This window comes from Musca domestica, unplaced genomic scaffold (genome assembly GCF_030504385.1).
Source record: "Musca domestica strain aabys unplaced genomic scaffold, Musca_domestica.polishedcontigs.V.1.1 1, whole genome shotgun sequence".
In the NCBI taxonomy this organism is placed as follows: domain Eukaryota; kingdom Metazoa; phylum Arthropoda; class Insecta; order Diptera; family Muscidae; genus Musca; species Musca domestica.
In genome coordinates, this window is record NW_026712114.1 from 412309 (window position 1) to 433061 (window position 20753).

The 20753-nt window shown below is 33.5% G+C and overlaps 1 protein-coding gene across 1 annotated transcript in view; it reads right to left on the reverse strand.

The window, feature by feature from the left end:
- The window catches only part of LOC131806485 (protein serrate-like), a 95327-nt gene extending 75950 nt beyond the window's left edge, over positions 1-19377 (reverse strand). Inside the window, exons 1-3 of the mRNA XM_059130634.1 lie at positions 19077-19377; positions 5020-5137; positions 1982-2172 (exon numbers count right to left, since the gene is read on the reverse strand). Of these exons, the coding sequence (XP_058986617.1) occupies positions 1982-2172; positions 5020-5137; positions 19077-19334 (567 nt within the window). The 5' untranslated portion in view covers positions 19335-19377. The remainder of the gene's footprint in view (positions 1-1981; positions 2173-5019; positions 5138-19076) is intronic.
- Between the last annotated feature and the right edge of the window lie 1376 nt (positions 19378-20753).

Below are 20753 nucleotides of genomic sequence, written 5' to 3' on the forward strand. Positions count from 1 at the left end.
ACTTAAAAGACTGTGGAAAGCTCTTCGGTCTATAGAAGGCTTCGAAAGTTATCATATCTATAGATACCTTGGTAAGCTCGGCTTTTTACTGAAAATATTTAAAATATTTGTGTCTGTAAAAGACTTTGAAAGCTTTTCTGTTAATAGAAGATCATGAAAAGCTTTCTTTTTAAGATCAATTCTTCTGCCCATAAAATACCTTGAAAAGTGAATCCGTCTATTGAATACTTAAAAAGTTTTTCTGACTATTGCAACAAGGTATACGTGCAGCTCTTCAGACGGCAGAACGTCTAGCAAAGCTTTTCCGTCTAAAGCGTTTCCATCTGTAGAATACCTTGAAATACTCTTTTGTTCATAGAAGACCCTGGAAAACTCTTCGGTCCATAGATGGCCTCGAAAAGTCTCACGTCTATAAAGGACTTTGGAAAGATATGTGGTCTGTAGTATATATTGGGTGTTTGGTGTCTGTAAAAGATTTTGAAAGCTCTTTTGCAAACAGAAGGCCATGAAAATTTGTGTTTTCATAAAGACCCCTTGAGAATTACTTCTGCCCATAAAATACCTTGAAAAGAGAATCTATCTAATGAAGACTTAAAAAGCTCTTATGTCTCTTTTAGGCTCTGTAAAGCTTTCTCAGACTATAGGAAGTTTACTAAAGCTTATCTACCTATAGAAAACCGAAGGCTCTTCCTTATATAGGGGAACCTGAATAGCTCCTCTGCCAACGTAAGTCCATGAAAAGCGTTTATAATTACCTTGCAAAGCTGTCCCGTTAAGAAATGCCTTGAAATGTATGTTTAAAAGCTGTTCTGTTTATTGTGTCTCTGGAAATCTGTTCTTTGATAGATGACATTACACAGGCCCTTTTTCTTTTAAAGATCTTAAAAAAGTCCTATCTGTACAATGTAATGAAGGAATCTTTTGTCTATAGAGTAAATGGAAAACTTTCGTTGTCTATAGAACGTATTTAATATTTGTTGATCTATACAACACTTAAAAACCTCTTATATAGAATACAATTTTTTAAGAAGTTTTTTATTGTTTTTTTAATAAGATTTATAAAAGAGCTTAAAATTACTTTAGAAAAAAGCCTTTCGAATATTTTGAATACAATGTTGCTAATTGTGATTTTTAATGGTATAATAAATTTAGCTCGTTGTTTTCATAACGATTCTCAACAATATTTCCTAACATCTTCATTATGTGCCCCTTCTCGTCCAATAAAGTTCTGACGAAGAAGAACATAACAATATTTAATATTCTCTGCATTACTCAAATAGATTGTAAAAGGTGGCCATAAAATTGTAATGCGGGTTTAATGACCCAGAAATGTTCCCATGCGATTTACACTTTATTTCCATTTCTTACTTGTTCCGATGCATTGATATACTAAATGTATATATACATGTATACGGTTTGCATTTTATCCCTCCGCCCTCTATAGAATATTTCTTGCCAATGATAGATATCTTCCTTATCGAATGATTTTTTTTCCTCTGTAACAATTCATTTGCAGAACTATTGCCAATTGCAGACTTTTTAATGGCCACCAATGAGACAAAGTCGTTTACTTTCGCTTGGCCATGAATATTAATGTTGTGTAATGGAAACACGATGTACATTAACAGCGGTTTAATTGTACAACTCATGGGTGGAGGTAGTGCCAACAATTTTATGGTGTAGTGATGTCAAAACGAAAAAAAAAAATAACTTATTCTTATGACCAATCTTTTACCAGTCAAATATTGAGAACTAGATATTATTTCTACAAATCGGATTTATCTGATTTTAGCCCAAAAATACCATGACCAGAAAATTAAAACTTTCGGTTTTACAATAATGCATTGGGTAACCTTTGAATATGGAGTCCCTTTAACTTTTTTAATCTACCAATTTTTTTAATTCAGAATTCGTTTTTTTCTTGTCTTTTGGCTTGAGCTGTATTGTTTTTTTAATACGAGTAGTGGTTTTTTTTACTTACCGTCCATCGAAATGTAAATGGCAATATCATGGCACCTCGAACCGGATCGCTGAGCACAAAACTGGAACCACCCAATATCCCCGTCGTTGTATTGCCAAACGAACATCCCGTTGATATGCTGGGTGTACCTTGTTCGGCCGCTGAATACTCCTTAAGGCACAAACGAAATGCTGTTGAACACGGCGGACAACCTGGAAAAACATGAAGAGAGGGTAAATATATGTCTTGTAAATTTTTTTTCAAATCAAAAATTTTATCAATAAGAATCCAAAGATATTCTCAAGTTCCAAGTCTAGAATGGTTAGTTCTCCGCACATAATTGTCAGGTAAGATTAGATAAATCCCAATATATGAGACCTTCAAATTTTCGATATTTTTAATATTTCATTCACAAACAAATTTTTTGTACTTTGACATTGTTGTCAGTAAAATAACAAAACAAAACAAAAAAAAAAAAACATTTTTGAAAACAATTTTCAAATCATCTTTCTGATTCAGCCAGTATTTCAGATTTAAAGTACTTTGAAGGTTTCAAAAGCATGTTTACTAAATTAGTTGCAATCCTAAGAGGATATCCCCTCATATAATGATCGGAGTAGGTTCAGTTCTTGGTATTGGCTCAACATTTCGAATTTTTTTTTCGAAAAAAAAAAGTTAAAAAGAAATTCCTATATAAGGTCGGCCACATGGCCTATAAAGGTCGGCCAGGTCAGCCCATATGACATTTGCTTGTCAAAAGACTGATTTGATTTGAAATTCAAAGAGATTCAAATCATAATTGTGCAAAACCACTAAATTTATGTTAAAAGCTTACTGGGAGACCTTATGTAGGTCTTGTTAAAAAGTATCAGTCGTTTTTGAAGACAGATGTATAGCCTCAGCTTATGTCTGACAAAAAAATAATTTTTTACTTGATTATACAAAATGCTTACCCTTTATTGGGCTGGTATCGAAGGAGTGATCTAATATTTTTCATTTCGCATATGATTGAAGTGCCGGGTTCGGCCAATATCGACTACTCCCTCTCCACCCCTTTATTTTCTTGTACATATTTTTTAAACAGATAATACTAATGATGATAAAAATATTGAGATGTGAAATAATTACTTATTTCCAGATTCTTTGGATTAATGAGTTATCAACATTTCGTATATTATGTGGGGTAGGTAGTAGAAGGAGAGGACCGACATATTCTTTTATTTCACATTTTGTAAGAGCTATATTTATTCAAAAATTTGACGTAGTGGGAAGGTATCAGAAGGATTGGACCGACATATCTTATTTTCGAACCAGATCTTGTGTTAATAAAAACATTGAGATGTGTGAGATTTGAAGGGCGATGGCTGCTTATTTCGTACTTTGTGAGAGATAATTATAAAATATTTGGTCCGGAGGTACCATAAAATGTGGTGAGACATATATTTCTTTTATCTGCAAATTGAAGAGATGGGTGTTTATTTCGTACTTTCTGAGATATACAGGGTGAGATAAAAACAACTGCAACAAAGTCAAACGTCATAATTTTAACATTTTTTTGAATGAAATTTTATTGAATGAAAGCAAAAAATGTTGGAAATATCATCAAATTTTAGAATAAGTTTAGATTTGTTAAAATTGGTCACCTTTGGCAGGAATTGTGGCCTTCAAACGGCCAATGAAACCGTCACACGCTGTCGCGCCTGCTTGAGGTGATCGACACTTTGGTATTTTTTAGTGCAAACGTTGCTTTTCAAAATACTCCAGACACAATAGTCCAAAGGATTGATATCCGGAGACTTTGATGACTACCGTGCGCTGGAAATGAAGCGAGGAACCTAATTGTCTAACCATTCTTGGGTGGCGCGTGCTAAGTCCTATTGGAATGTCCAAGGTCTGCGGCCTAAATGTTTGCTCAAGTATTTTGCCCAAGGCTTTAATACACACTCCAGAATATTTTCGCGACAATATTCAGCATTTATTCTGATGGCACGTTCAAATAATACGAGCGGAGAGCGACCATTGGCTGTTGTGGCGGCCCACACCCTCACCATGGCCGGCGCTTGAGTTCTGGTGGCCAACCGATGGTGAACATTTTCAGCTGACCTCTTTGGCAAGCAAACACGATCATTTTGTTTGTTTAAAAACTGCTGGACAACGAATGTTTTCTCATCGGAGAAAACCGAATTCGGCAGTTGACCACTTTCGGCCAAGCGAAGCAACTCTTTGGCTCTTTTGAGTCTATTTTATTTCTGTTGCGGTGTAAGTTCTTGCACTTCTTGGAATTTCAATGGCTTTACCCCGAGCTCTTTTTTTCAATATTTGCCGAATGGAATATTGTGATATGTTCAGCTCACAAACCCATTTTTTTGGCCACTGTGACGCGGGTTTCGATCAAGTCGCTTCTTTACTTGTCGAACCATTTCTGCTGAAGTTCCTTTTTTTCTGTCCACTTCCTTGATGTCGTACTACGCACCAGTATCACGGTAACGAGCGATGGTTCGAGACACAAAAGATTTATTCACATTTAAATGCTGGAGGGCTCTAACGATAGCCAATTTTGGTTTTCCAGCCGAAAATAAAGAAAATACCCTATCACGCTTGAATTCCATTACGAACAACTTTTTTCTGTAAAAATCTCACCAAAATGCTTTTGTACGCTTGTAAACAAACAAAAAATGGGCTGTCACTGGAATAATTTTAACCGCTGTTGGACGAGTGGCTTAGAAATGACAGCAGTCTGAAGTTGGTTGCAGTTTTTTTCATCTCACCCGATTAAAGGATTTTTTAACCATTTCCCCATCCGAAAATTTCCCAAAGTGTGTTGAAGGGGAAACCTGCGCCCTCTATTTTGGATAATTTTCGATGTAAACTTTCCCAACGTAAGTGTCTTCTATTTTAGCTCTATTTTCATAATTTGCAGAATTTCCCCCCGTGATCCAGAAATATGTTTTCTCATCAGTCTCAAATAATTCTGCCCTAACATATTAACACTGGTTTGAGACCATTATATCAGCTAATTAAAACATAAAAATAGGAATATACAATTGATTTTCACTTACCTGTTGTTTTTGTACTTCTTATTTCTAAAGGAACACCACAGCAATAACCCGATAATAAATGGTTATTTGTATTTGAAATTTCTAATATTTCTAATTCAAAGTTACCAATGGCTGTTATCTGAAAAATAAATAAAAAAATGTTATTTATGAAAAATTAATTTTAAATTAAAAATATTTATCGAAATCATGAAAAATTTTTCAAAGTGACATGACGCCACACATGACTGCAAGGAACTAAATTAATGTGCATTCTTATCTCCTTTTAAAACATAACCTCACAATCATCCCAACAGGTTTCTGAAAATATGACAAGAATCCTTCCATTTTTTGTTCGACTCTTACTTATCATTGTCCATTATCCTCCGAGAACTGTCAGGGTTATGAGATAAATTGTCGTCTATCCATGTGACAGACAAGAGTCAATAGTCAATGCATGTATTATGCAGGTATGTATGCAGCGAACTGCAACATGTTACATGTGGATTCATTAATAAAACTTAAGCATACATGAATTGGTTAAGTGGAATTACAACAACGAACGAATGACAATCTCCCAACATGCTAAGAGGCAAACATATAGACCGACAGTCAGTCAGTCAGCTAGCCAGTGAGTGGTGTCACTGTTCTGAGCAGTGACAAGTAGTAAACTCGATTACAAGGAATTTTAGGAATAATTTCAGTAAAAATATGATTTAAAGATATAAATGTTTTCAGTGACAATGAAATGTTTAAAATTTTACAAATGTCAAAAATCTTGACTGGATATTATAAGTGATGCCACAAAAAAAAAATAAAATTAAAATTAAATTGAATTAAAAAAAAAAAAATAAAAACGGTTAAAAAATATTAAAATTGCAAAACTAGTAAGTTCTACCTATTTTTGGCACGGAGAATGATTTTAGATTTTAGCCGATTATAGGACTGGCTAAAGTTTTTCGAAATTTTATTTAAAATTTGAAGTTTTTAACCAATTAACAGTTTTTCAGTTTCTGCCAACTGCTAATTTGAAGAATAACTCTTTAGTAAAGAACAATGTATTATTTTGTAATACCCTCCACCTTACCTCCATAATATTTTTCAAGGACCAATAGATGCGTGGATTTTTTAAAGAATATTTTTCAAGAACCAATAGATGTGTGGATTTTTTAAAGAATATTTTTCAAGAACCAATAGATGCGTGGATTTTTTAAAGAATATTTTTTCAAGGATCAACACAGGCGTGGATTTTTTAAAGAATATTTTTCAAGAACCAATAGATGCGTGGATTTTTTAAAGAATATTTTTCAAGGATCAACAGAGGCGTGGATTTTTTAAAGAATATTTTTTCAAGGACCAATAGAGGCGTGGATTTTTTAAAGAATATTTTTTCAAGGGCCAATAGAGGCGTGGATTTTTTAAAGAATATTTTTCAAGGATCAACAGAGGCGTGGATTTTTTAAAGAATATTTTTTCAAGGACCAATAGAGGCGTGGATTTTTTAAAGAATATTTTTTCAAGGGCCAATAGATGCGTGGATTTTTTAAAGAATATTTTTTCAGGCATAAATAGAGGAGTGGATTTTTTAAAGAATATTGTTCAAGGACCAATAGATGCGTGGATTTTTTAAAGAATATTTTTTCAGGCATAAATAGAGGAGTGGATTTTTTAAAGAATATTGTTCAAGGACCAATAGATGCGTGGATTTTTTAAAGAATATTTTTTCAGGCATAAATAGAGGAGTGGATTTTTTAAAGAATATTGTTCAAGGACCAATAGATGCGTGGATTTTTTAAAGAATATTTTTTCAGGCATAAATAGAGGAGTGGATTTTTTAAAGAATATTGTTCAAGGACCAATAGATGCATGGATTTTTTAAAGAATATTTTTTCAGGCATAAATAGAGGAGTGGATTTTTTAAAGAATATTGTTCAAGGACCAATAGATGCGTGGATTTTTTAAAGAATATTTTTCAGGCATAAATAGAGGAGTGGATTTTTAAAGAATATTGTTCAAGGACCAATAGATGCGTGGATTTTTTAAAGAATATTTTTTCAGGCATAAATAGAGGAGTGGATTTTTTAAAGAATATTGTTCAAGGACCAATAGATGCGTGGATTTTTTAAAGAATATTTTTTCAGGCATAAATAGAGGAGTGGATTTTTTAAAGAATATTGTTCAAGGACCAATAGATGCGTGGATTTTTTAAAGAATATTTTTTTAGGCATAAATAGAGGAGTGGATTTTTTAAAGAATATTGTTCAAGGACCAATAGATGCGTGGATTTTTTAAAGAATATTTTTCAAGGACCAATAGATCCGTGGATTTTTTAAAGAATATTTTTTCAAGGGCCAATAGAGGCGTGGATTTTTTAAAGAATATTTTTCAAGGACCAATAGATCCGTGGATTTTTTAAAGAATATTTTTCAAGGACCAATAGATGCGTGGATTTTTAAAGGAATATTTTTTTCAAGGACTAATAGAGACGTGGATTTTTTAAAGGAATATTTTTTTCAAGGACTAATAGAGACGTGGATTTTTTAAAGAATATTTTTTTAGTCATAAATAGAGGCGTGGATTTTTTAAAGAATATTTTTTCAAGCATCAAATACCGAATATAATTCAATTCAGTACTTTTCGTACAATTGTAGTACACATTTCCGAAACCACATTCATATGTCCAAGCTACACATGAACAGTGATCCTAATAGCAAATTTCGGATTTCAAGCACTATCTGTTCAGCCAATACCAAATTTTCGTACAATTATAGTACACATTTCAAACACCACCTCCATATCTCAATTGCAGATACCAACAGAGAACTCAATATCAAATTTGAGGATTCCAGCCCAATCCCCTCACTCAATATCAAATTTAGTACCATTTACTACTTTTCGTACACCGCCAAATTTCATAAACAGATACCATCAGTAATCTAATCGATCAAATTTCAGAATTTTTAACTCTTTGGTACTTTTCGTACACCTATGTCGGAAACTTCCAAGAATCCTTTTGGTACATCTATCATGCACTCCATCAGTGACTCCCATTCCAAATTTAAGAGTCCTTCATATATCCCCCATATAACTTTTCCTCCCTATATTCGGTATTTTGATGATTTTAGCTACATTATTCACCGAATTTTTTATTCAAGTTTCACATTTGAGAGCAGGTGCACGTCATCGTATAGACCCTAATATAACGGCTATATTCGGTCATTTTAAGATTTTAACAGAATTTTTAACGGATTTTATTTTTTTTGAAAATGACCAGAATCGTTCCAAATAGTAGAGGGTATTCAAAGATCGGCCCAGCTAATATTACAGCTTTTTTATTTGTTCATTAATATAGATGACATCGGTAAAGAAAATCCTCCTGGTTTCTTAAGGATTAGCAAGGGTTAGTTGTGAATTTAAAAACGAGAATATGATATAAGCAGGTCTATGCCTAGATAATTTTTCAGAGACAATCAGAATACATATGAAAGACTTTTTAAAAATATGAAGGACTTTAAAATTATCGGAGTTGTTATAGTTTTTTTTTTTTAATTTTAGGCCTTTTTTAAGAAATCCAAAATTAAAAAAGGACAATCCATTGAACTCCCTCTTCTAAATTTAATCATTCATTAGAATTTGTCTATGGCCAACATTGTATCACAAAAAACCAAGTCGCTGTTCTCCAAGAGACCAATCAGTTAAGGCCAACTCGTTCAAACCGGAATTTTTGTAAGCTTCAGAAAAAAGAAGAAGATTACATTGGGAAACACATTGATGATGATGACGATCACAGGTGTGGATCTGGGAACAGAAAACAAACACACACTCTAACATCGATAACATTTTCCTCTTTTTTCTTCACATACGCTAAATGACCAATGAGAAAAAAAAGAGATCCGCAGATACTTTGCAATGAAAAACCAGAATATAATACAAGACAAGAAGAAAACTTAAATCAAGACCAAAACTGATAATGAAAAGCCATGGAAGTCGATGACGAAAAAGCCGAAGAAGAACGAGAAAAAATGTTTACAAAAAATTGAAGAACAAAAAAAAAAACAAGAACAAATAAACAAAGAATGTCATGACATTAACCGACATTGATCAATCCTCACGGAAAGCAAAAGGCGATTATACGCCAGTCGCTGTTTGCGATTTTCTCAAATATGAGCCGGTCGACAGTCCGTCCGTCAGTCCATCCTCAGTAGCTGATGGACTTTGAGAATGCCTGAGATGAGAATGTTGGCCGATTCGTTGATGCTCTGCTGGATGGTGAATGAAACACTCGCTAGCGACGAGGGATACAACAACAACATCATCTATAATGTGTGGCGTTGGGAGTTTATTGAGCTGCAGTGATATTGCCATTACCATCCATGGTTGTTGTGATCATCGTCGTTGTTGTTGTTGTCAAAAGACTAATGCCACCGAAGTCCAGCGAATTGACAGTTGTGTTTATTTCTGTGTAATATGGGGACTCCTGTTGCAGATGTAACCCAACAGCCTAAGCGACTTGGGAAAGTGCTATAATTGAGTATTTCTTTAATGGAGGACAAAAAGGGGGATTTCAATATATAGAAGACGTTCTAAAGGGTCCCATTTAAAAAAAAATCCTTGAATGTCTTAAATTTTTAGAAGAACTCTAGGACGATTGATTGAATTTTGGAGATCTTATATCTTTTCTCTATAGAAGGGCTCAGATCCATCATCGAATTTCCAATTTTTGGCAGTATTCTATGCAGAGAGGAATTTTTGAAGGGAACTTTTGAATACCGACGTAGTCGGAAATAACGTTCGAAACCATGGCTCTGCAGACAAAAAATAGATTTTCCAAGAAAATGTACTGAAATTATTTTGTAATTCATAATGTCAGAAGGGCTCGTTTCCCTCTGGTTACGTCAATGGTATCATTCTGGAAGTTTAGTAGAATTTTAGACTTTTCGTAACCTTAAAGCTCGAATTTCCAATTTTTGGTGGTATTCTATGCAGAGAGGAATTTTTGAAGGGACCTTTTGAATACGGACGTAGTCGGAAATAGTTTTCGAGACCATGGCTCTGCAGACAAAAAAAAAAAATAGACTTTCCAAGAAAATGTTCTGAAATTATTTTGTAATTTATAATTTCGGAAGGGCTCGGTTCGCTCTGGTTACGTCAATGGTATCATCTTGGAAGTTTAATAAAATTGTAGACTTTTCGTAACTTTGGAGCTCGAATTTCCAATTTTTGGCAGTATTCTATGCAGAGAGGGATTTTTGAAAGGACCTTTGAATACCGACGTAGTCAGAAATAGCTTTCGAAACCATGTCTCTGCCGACAAAAAAATGAGTTTCGAAGAAAATGTCCTGGAATTATTTTGTAATTTATAATTTCGGAAGGGCTCGGATCACTCTGGTTACGTCAATGGTATAATTTTGGAAGTTTAGTAAAATTTTAGACTTTTCGTGACCTTAAAGCTCGAAAGCTCGAATTTGGTAGTATTCTATACAGAGAGGAATTTTTGAAGGGACCTTTTGAATACCGACGTAGTCAGAAATAGCTTTCAAAACCATGGCTCTGCAGACGAAAAAATAGAGTTTCCAAGAAAATGGCCTGAAATTATTTTGTAATTATTAATTTAGGAAGGGCTCGGATCCTTCTGGTTACGTCAATGGTATCATTTTGGAAGTTTAGTAAAATTTTAGACTTTTCGTAACCTTAAAGCTCGATTTTCCAATTTTTGGTAGTATTCTATGCAGACGTAGTCAGAAATAGCTTTCGAAATCATATTTCTGCAGACAAAAAAAAAAAAAAAATAGAGTTTCCAAGAAAATGTCCTAATTTTTTTTTGTAATTCATAATTTCAGAAGGGCTCGGATCGCTCTGGTTAGGTCAATGATTTTGAAGGACTTTTATGCAAAGAAGTCTCTTAGAACATTTTCTATCCATATAAGTATTTTTTTTTCACTTAATCTCTGTTTTCTATGGAACACCTTTTACAGGTCATCAATCCGGCATTTATCCTTTTAAGTTCTTCCATTTAAAGAAGATCTCTTGATTACTTCCATACAAAGAATTGTTTTTTTCCGTAAAAACCCTTCTTAAAAAAACATTTTTGCAGCATTTCGATATAGAGTTGGGACGTATGACCTATTGAAGGTCGTCTATTCAGTGAAAATCTATGTAGAGAAGATCCTTGTAAGGTCTTATCTTTAGAGAAGATATTTCAAAGTTATTATTACTCAAAAATATTATTTGAAGTTCATCCTTCTTTAGAAGATCTCTTGAAGAAATTTCTTCTATTGAGGTGTTCTTTTGCAGGTGTTCTGTCAAGGGAAATCATCTCCCATTCATAGAAGACGTTTTAAATCCCCATAATCTCAAGCCTGTGAATGTGTTCGATTCAGCGAAGACCTTTCGAAGATCTTTATTTAAAGCAAGAGTCTTTAAAGATCTTCTATCCAGAGAAGACATTTTGGAATCTTCTATACAGAGAACATCTTTGGATGAATTTTTTTTCTAAGCAATATTTTTTAAATCCTATCCTTTTTCGGAAAATGCCTTAAATGACTTCCTTCTATAAAGAAACTTTCCAAAGTGTTTTTCCCACCTATAGATAATTTTTTCTAGATTTTCTATCCAGAGAAGACTTTTTTGGATAACTTTTCCATCTAGATAAAACATCAAAGTTCTGAGATCTTTTATTTAGCAAAGACGTTTTAAAGGTGTTCTCTTCGTCAAAGACCCTTTGGAGCTCTTTTATTCTGAGAATACCTTTGGACGATCTTGTTTCCAGATAAGATTTTTGGAAGGTATTTTTTCTACTGAAGACTTTTGATAGGCATCTAAGAACTGTTTTTTTTTCATTTTATTAAAGATCAAGGACCTCTTTCTGCAGAGAAATTTTTAAAGGTGTTCCATCAATAGAAAACCTATGGAATATTTTTTACCGTAAATAGAAAACCTTTTGAAAAGTTTCTGTCCATTTCTTGTTGAAGATCTTCTAATCAGGGAGGGCCTTTTTACGGTATTTTATTCCTGAAGGTCTTCTACACAGAAAATAACATTTTGAAGATGCTTGGAAGGTCTTCTACCTATTAAAGCCTTTCAGGAAGTCTTCTATATAGAAAAGACGTTTAGAAAATCTTTGTTCTTCTTATATCCGGAGAAGATTCTTTGTAGATTTTCTATTAAAGCATAACATTTTTAAATTCTATAGAGAACAAAAGACTTCTTTCTAGAGAAGAGATTTGGAAGGTTTGTTTTTCTGTTGGCTTTTTTGTTCGGGATACCATAGTATTTTGTTGTTGCAAAATGGTCAGGCTTAATCCCTTTGTTGTTGTTTTTATAAAAACAACGTTTGTTTATTAGTAGAGAACGGTGTTAATATTTACCAGTGGGTAAGGCAGGGAATACCTAGGTTTCGGAAAGAGCCACCAACCCTCATCGGTTCCCTTGTTTTTGTCTGGAATATTCTCTCTAATTTTTTTACAGAGAATATCTTGACATTTTAAAGGTCTTCTACTCAGCGAATACCTTTTGAAAGTTCGCTATTCAGCATAGATCCTCTAAAGGTATATTATTCGGCCTTTCCATCCAACCAAAAAAAATTGTAGTCTTCTTTGGAAGACCCTTGGAAAGTCTTCTTTTTAGAGACAACTTTTTTGATGACCTTTAGAATGTATGGCGAAGATTCTCTATTGAAAGGAAAACTTTTTCAGATCTTCTGTCCATAGAAGTCCTTCGGAAAGTCTTCTAAACAGAGGCACCTCTTTAAAATTTTCTAACAAGAGAATTTCCATCCAGAGAAAAGAGCAGAAGGTGTTCTTCCATCCATAGAAGCCTCTTTGAAGGTTGTCAAACCAGAGGCGACCTTTTAAATGATATTGTATCTATAGAACACCTTGGTGGATTTTAAATCATCTTTAAAGGGTTTTCACTCCTGCCAAGATATTTCCTCTATTAAAACATCAACTTTTTCAGGTTTTCTATGCAGAAAAGACCTTTTGAAGATCCTCTTAACAGACCAGTTTTGAACTTTTCTGTTTAAAAAAAGTTCTCACTCTATGAAAAATATAGTTTTAATTTAGATCTTTCAAAGTTTTTTGGTCAACCTTTAAGGAAACTTTTAGAGAATATATAGTTAAGTCTGTTTTTTTATGGAAACCTTCTTTCTGTAGAATATCTTATAAAGGCTCTTTTTCTGTGGAACACTTTTTAAAGATCTTCTGGTGTTATTTTAAATGGAACTCTCTCAGAAAAAAGTTTTCCGTGAAAACTTTATTTTTTCTGTAGAAAATCCATTAAAGGATCCTTTGAAATCCTCCGAAACGACCACCATAGTATGGAGGGTATATTAAGTTTGTCATTCTGTTTGTAACACCTCAAAATATACATTTTATACCCCACAACGTACAATATATTCTTGATCAGCATAAAATTCTATGTCGATTTAGCGATGTCCGTCCGTCTGTGGAAATCACTCTAGCTTCCGAACAAATTGAAGTAGATTGATACAATTTTGCTCAAATGTATGTTATGTTTTGGTGTCGAAAATGGGTTATGTAGATCCACGTTTTGGTGTAGCCCCCATATAAGTGTACCTCCCGATATTCGATATTTTGATGATTTTAGCGAATTTATTCACCGGAATTGTTTTAAAATTGGTATTTAAAGTTCGTAATGGATACTACAGCCTACGACAGAAAATTGTCTGAGCAGGTCCACTTCCTCGTATAGCCCCCATATAACGGTACCTCCCGACATTCGGTATTTTGATTTTTTCGACATTATAACCGATGTTTTTAAGTTTCGCATTTGAATATTGTAATGGCTATGACAAATGTTACCTACGCTAGTTCATGTCGTCGTATAGACCCTATTTTTAAGATTTTAACAGAAGTTTTAAGGGATTTTATTGTTTTTGGGAATTGCCAAATTCGTTCCAAATGGTGGCTATTCAAAGTTCGCCAAAGTTTACTTGTTTTAAATGTTTTTATTTCTGTACAACAATCCTTGAAAATCTAATTTTAAGGGAGGATCTCTCCAAGTTCCTCTCTTTAATTTCCTCATTGATAAGGCTCTTCCCACTTCGTTCTGATGCACCCCAATGTTTCTGGCTGGCAGAGGCGCATTCCACCAGAACCTCAATTTCATTCACATGACAATTGGAGATGTTACAAATGCATGACCAAGCTGTTCAGCATTTATTCCCTGCATGCCGGGCTCGTTTGGATGGCTAATCAATACCGGTTACAGGTTCCAAACTCCTTGTGCAACACGGTTCTGTTTTGACATTGATGTGTGGCGGTGGTGACAGCAGTTAGTGGCAAAGTTTGACTTTGACAAACCCATGGAGAAGGAAAAGATTGGAGAAAAGAGGATGGGAGTATATCTTTCCATACCAAATTCGTTTCGGCTTTATAACAATCTCTTGTGGAGAAGTTACTCCTCCCTGGCTAATTACCATTTCTCTGGAAAAAGTCAGGAATTTGGCTTAAAAGTGAAAATACCAAAAACATAAAATTCATTTCGATTGAAAGGCTTGGATGGCTGGCTGGCTTTTCTTGTTTTGGGCCAAAAGATAATGTTTTTTTTTTTTGGGGGGGGGGGGTATACTTGAGACACAATGACCATTTAGTTGTGACCAAAACGGATAAGTTCAACAATGTTGATGTAAATGATGCTGGTGGTTCTGTTTGCCGAGTTCCAACCTAAAGGTGATTCTTATCGATTGGTGTTACCTTGCTGGCTGCATTTGGCTGGCTTGGATGAATGAATGGCCGGACGGATGGATAGATGGCTAAGCCATCTTCCCAACAAACAAAAAAACCCCAAAACTTGTATGAGGGAGCAAAAACGAATGCCAACTGCCAAAGCGGTTTATTCAATTGTTGTTTTGGCCAAGTATGTGGCACATCTTCTTTTTCGTTCCGCTTACTTTTTTTTCTCCGCTTTTCGAAGTCTTTGGAATTTGCATGACATCGTCCTCATTAACGAGTTGTCATCCTCTTTAATGGCTGGTGTGTGGTTCTGCTTAACATACAAAAATGGGAATGACTCAAAAGCTGTGTCAGCTGAGGAGAAAACTTCGAATAGAAGTAAATAACACCGCATTTGGTCTGAAACAACATTGACATTGAAATGATGATTGAGTTGGAAATGGGTAGAAAAAATGAGTTTTTTGAAAAAAAAAGTAATAATAAGAATTGAATGGAAAATCTAAGAAATAAAGGAAAAATTTTTGTTATCTAGAGAGCTATGTCCTGACAGCCTAGTGCAACTGGCCCAAAAGTATGCAATAAATATCTTTTGTTAGAAGATTTTAAATTTGCTTTTTTCAGAATGGAAGACATTGAGCAATACCTTCTCCGTTTAGAAGATCTTCTTTCAATAAAATATCTTCAAAAAAAACTTCTCTGCACAGAAGACCCTCCATTTATCTTCTGGGAGTCTTCTGCGGATGGAAGACTTTCAAAAGGTCTTCAATAGATGAAAGACCAACTAAGAACATCCAAAGGTCTTCTGGACAAAATGGTTACGAGGCTACTTTACACATCAAGTTAGAAGTAAATGTCGATTCAGCGAAGTTCGTACGTCTGTCCGTCTATCCATCTGTCCGTCTGTGGAAATTACTCTAGCTTCCGAACGAAGTAAAGTAGATTGATAAAATTTGGCTCAAATGAATGTTATGTCCGCAGGACTTTTGGTAATAAAAATGTGCCATGTAGGTCCTCGTTTTAGCCCCCATATAACGGTACCTCCAGATATTCGGTATTTTGACGATTTTAGCTAATTTATTCACCAGAATTATTTCAAATATGATATTTGAAGTCCATAATGGATACTACAGCCTAAGACAGAAAATTGTCTGTACAGGTCCACGTCTTTGAATAGACCCCATATAACGGTACCTCCCGATATTCGGTATCTTAATGATGTTATGGACATTTTTCACCAGAATTGTTTCAAATTTGATATTTGAAGTTCATAATGGATACTACAGCCTACGACAGAAAATTGTGTGTGCAGGTCCACGTCCTCGTATAGCCCCCATATAACGGTACCTCACGATATTCGGTATTTTAATGATTTTATGGACATTTTCCCACCAGAATTGTTTCAAATTTGGTATTTAAAGTTGGCAATGGATATTACAGCCTAAGACAGAAAATTGTCTGTGCAGGTCCACCTCTTCGTAAAGCCCCCATATAACGATAACTCGGTATCTTAATGATTTTAGGGACATTTTTAACCAGAATTGTTTTAAATTTGATATTTGAAATTCGTAATGGATACCACAGCCTACGACAGAAAATTATCTGTACAGGTTCACGTCTTCGTATAGCCCCCATATAACGGTACCTCCCGATATTCCGTATTTTCATTTTATTTTATTGTTTTATTTATTGTTTTTAAGAATTGCCACTATCGTTCCAAATGGTGGAGGGTATTTAAAGTTCGGCCCGGCCGAACTTTCAGCTTTTTTTACTTGCTTTTTCTCTAGATAAACGATTGTCAAAAGGATTTCCCCAAATAGAAGACGTTTGAGGGAATGGAATGGGAACGAAGGTTGAGGAGTAGAGATGATGTAAAATAGGTAGTTTTGGAAGTGTATACTCATGTATACGAAAAGTACAAAACGGTACTAAATTTTTGGTACGATTCGAACATGGAGGAATGAATGGCGTTGGAATTCTGTAAATTTGAAATTATCATTACTGATGGAGTGTGGGATTGGGATACGGAGGAAGTTTTGGAAATTTTGTACTTATGTGCACGAAAAGTACTAAATTTGGTACAATTTGGATTTGGTTGAATAAATAGAGTTAGTATACTGAAATTTGTAAATAAAATTGCTATTACATTCTGGGACTGAGAAATGTAGTTTTGGGCAATCGTACTTATGTGTACTAACTGGTACTAAATTTGGTACATTTTAATATTTGGAAGAACCGGTAGAGTTGGAATCCTAAAATTTGGACATAAGATTACTATTGCATTATATGGCTGAGGAATGTAGGTAGATTTGGAAATTCGTAGTTATGTGTACTAAACGGTACAAAATATTGGTACAATTTAAATTTTTGATGAACCGGTAGCATTGGAATCCGGTAAATTAGATTTCTATTGTACGTAGTTATGAAAATTTGTACATAAGAGTACTAAATGGTACTAAATTTGGTACAATTAACTTATCTATGCTTTATGGTAATAAAATTTGCACAATTTGTATTTAGATGGACCGATAAGAATGGAATGCTGAACTTTGGAATTTGGGTTACTGTGAGAGTGTATGATTTTGGTTATGTATGAAGTTTGGAAATTCGTACTTATGTACTAAATCGTACTAAATTTTGGTGAAAATTGGAATTGTGTTAAACCGATGGAGCGGGAATCCTGAAATTGTGAATGAGAGAAACTGATGTAGTGCAGGATAGATGCATCAAATAGTTATGGGAAGTTTGAATTTGGAGTTATTGAAAATTTAAGAAATGTTCTAAAATGGTACCATTTGATATTTCGTGAACGGATAGAGGTAAAAAAAATTACTTTGGTATGGAGTGAAGATCAAGTTGGATACACGATGGTGGTTTTGCATATGTATACTAAGTGTACGAAATGTTCTAAATGGATCTAAGTTTGGAACAACTTCGCTTAGGGTGAACAGATACTGCTGGAAGGTTTGCGATAAAGCCTTGGTTTTGGAAATGAGTGCTACAAGTGCAAGAAAAACTGATGGTATCTGTGTTTGGGATTTGGCATTGGTTTGGAACTGTGTCCTAGATTTGTACGAAAAGTACTAAATGGTATTAAATTTGATATTTGGTGAATGAATTGGGCTGGAGTCCCCAATTTTGATATTGAGATCTCTGTTGATGTCTGTGGTTATGATATGAAGATGGTTTAGAACTTTTCGTACAACAATGGTTGGAAATGGGAACCATAATTGTACGAAAAATACTAAACCATCTTCATATCTTAACCTATCTTAAAAGTACTTGATGGTACCAAATTTGATACTGAGTGAAGGGATAGAGATACAATTCTGAAATTTGATATTCAAATAAATGTTGGCATCTGAGTTTAAAATTTTGGGCGGTTGTTTGGAAATGCGTCCCATATCTATACGAAAATGTATATTAAATGGTACTAAATTTGATATTGGGTGAAAGAGTAGAGCTGAAATCAAGAAATTTTATGCCGAGGTCCCTTTTGGTGTCTGTGGCTAAGATATGAAGGTGGTTTTGGGAAGGTGTACTATAATTGTACGATAAGTACCAAATGGTACTAAATTTGTACGAAAAGTATTAAGTGGTACTAAATTTGGTAATAAGGACATTACATAGCTGAAATCCGGAAAATTTATATTGAGGTCTCTGTAGGTATCTGCGATTGATATATGATATTGGGTGATGGATTGGAGCTGAAATTTGATATAGGTGACATCTATTATATATTATGTCTGGGTTAAGATATGTATTTTAATTGTACGAAAAGTACTAAATAGTACCTTATTTGGTATTGGGTGATAAGATGTTGCTTGACATCTGAAATTTGGTGTAAGGACGATGTTTATGTGTAGCCTGGACATATGGAGGTATATTTAAAGGCGTCCTATATTTGTACGAAAAGTGCTAAATGGTACTATATTTGGTATTGGCTGAAGAAAAAGAGATAAAATTCTGAAATTTGATATTTTAATAACTGTTGGTATAAAGTTGAATTTCTGAAGATTCATATTGAGGTCACTGTTGGTTTCGAGTGTCTACATATGGAAACGTTGAAGTAGTTTTGAATAGGAAACTTTTATGTGGGACATTTTTTTAATGATTTTACTAAATTTCCTCCGCGGTAAACCTCAAAATAAAAGGTAAACTTTTTCATATTATTCGTTCCGAAAATGAAAAAATTTGAAAAATATATTTATGCCCTTGAAGGTGTGAAAATTTAGTAGTTTTGAATTAAAAATTTTGTCAGACTGAACAAATTATGCATTTGAAGTACTATATAGGGCTAACACGAACTGTTGGAACAATTCTTACATTTTAAGGTGGATTTCTCGCTATTGTTTTAAATATTTTTTATATTTTGTTTTTTGTACTCACCTTATTAACTAAAACACTTAAAATTATGAAAACAATAAATGTTGACATTCTGATTGAACTGGTGACGTTCATTTTTCTATAATTCGAACTGCAGGCTGGTGTATAGCTGGAACGGTTTCTGTGGGAATTTATCCGTGTACAGCAATTCGGAGATTTTCGGCGAAAATGTTTTGTAAACATTTTACAAATGGCAGGTATGGGTCGTTGTGATGATATTGATGTTAATGACGAAAGTTGAAACGTTGTTTGTGAAGTCATATTTAAAACAGTATTTTGTTTGTTTTTTCGTTTTATTTCACTATTATTATTATTATTTTTTTTTTTTTAATTGTAAATTATATTTTATTTAGTTTTTGTTGTGGTGAACATTGTTGTTGTTCTTTTTCAAAATTTTTTATTGTATTTGTTACACATTCATATATTGTAGTTTGTTTGGATATGTTTCGTTGTTCTGTATGAATAAAATAAGAACAGAATTAGGATAATTTTAATCACTGGAATTAAAATTAATTTGTTAATTTATTATTTAAACGTACAACCGACGATTTTAAGACACTAAATATATTTCAAATTTTAATTTATTTCGATTTATTTATTTTGATATCTTTACAAAACCGTTGGCATTATATTTAATTGTAACATTCATTTTGAAATTAATGCAGATTTTAATTAGTTAATTTATTAACTTTTATTAATTTATTATTTTTTATAAAAATTAATCATTATTTTAATTTTTATTATAATTTATTTGAGTTATTTCATTATTTTTTATTATATATTTGTTATCAAAAAAAAAAAAAAAAAAAAAAAAAAAACAAATCGCATAATTAAACAATTAATTTTTTACAAAAAAAAAAAAAAAATAAATAAATAAATAAAATAAAAAATATAAAAAAAATAAATAAAAACCAGTAAAGAAAGTCTTAAGGTCGGGCGGGGCCGACTTTATGATACCCTACACCACTTTGCTATTTAGAAGAGCTCCGCATAACAATTAAATGTATTTATGGGATAATTCCATCACGCTATGAATATAATTTTAAGTTCAAAGGACTAAAGATGCCGAAATATTTGTATCTTTCAAATTCGGACTTGTATTGGCCATTATATATATAAGGGGGCTATATCCAAACCTGATAAAATTTGGCAAAGATATTTCTGAGCTGTATTTCATATATTTCCCTGAATATCTTTGTTACGGAGTGCATATTACGGCTGTGGGTAACAAATATAACAAATCGGATGAACAATATATATGGGAGCTATAGCTATATCTGAACCGATCTTCACCAAATTTGACATACTGACCTCTAGACTCAATTCGGTCGCATGTGCCAAATTCCATCCCATTTGGACAAATATTAGATGTTTGGTGCACAATAAAATTTAAATTGGACGAAGTTATATATGGGAGATATATCCAAATCCGAACCGATCTAGATAAAATTTAGCAAAGGTATTTCTGAGCTGTATTTGATATATTTCCCCAAATATTGTTGTTACAGAGTGCATATTATGGCTGCGGAGGACAAAAATAACAATTCGGATGAACAATATATATGGAAGCTATAGCTATATCTGAACCGATTTCGATCAAATTTGAGGTACTTATTTTCAGGCCTAACTTGGTTGTATGTGCAAAATTCCATACTATTCGGGCAGATATTACACGTTTGG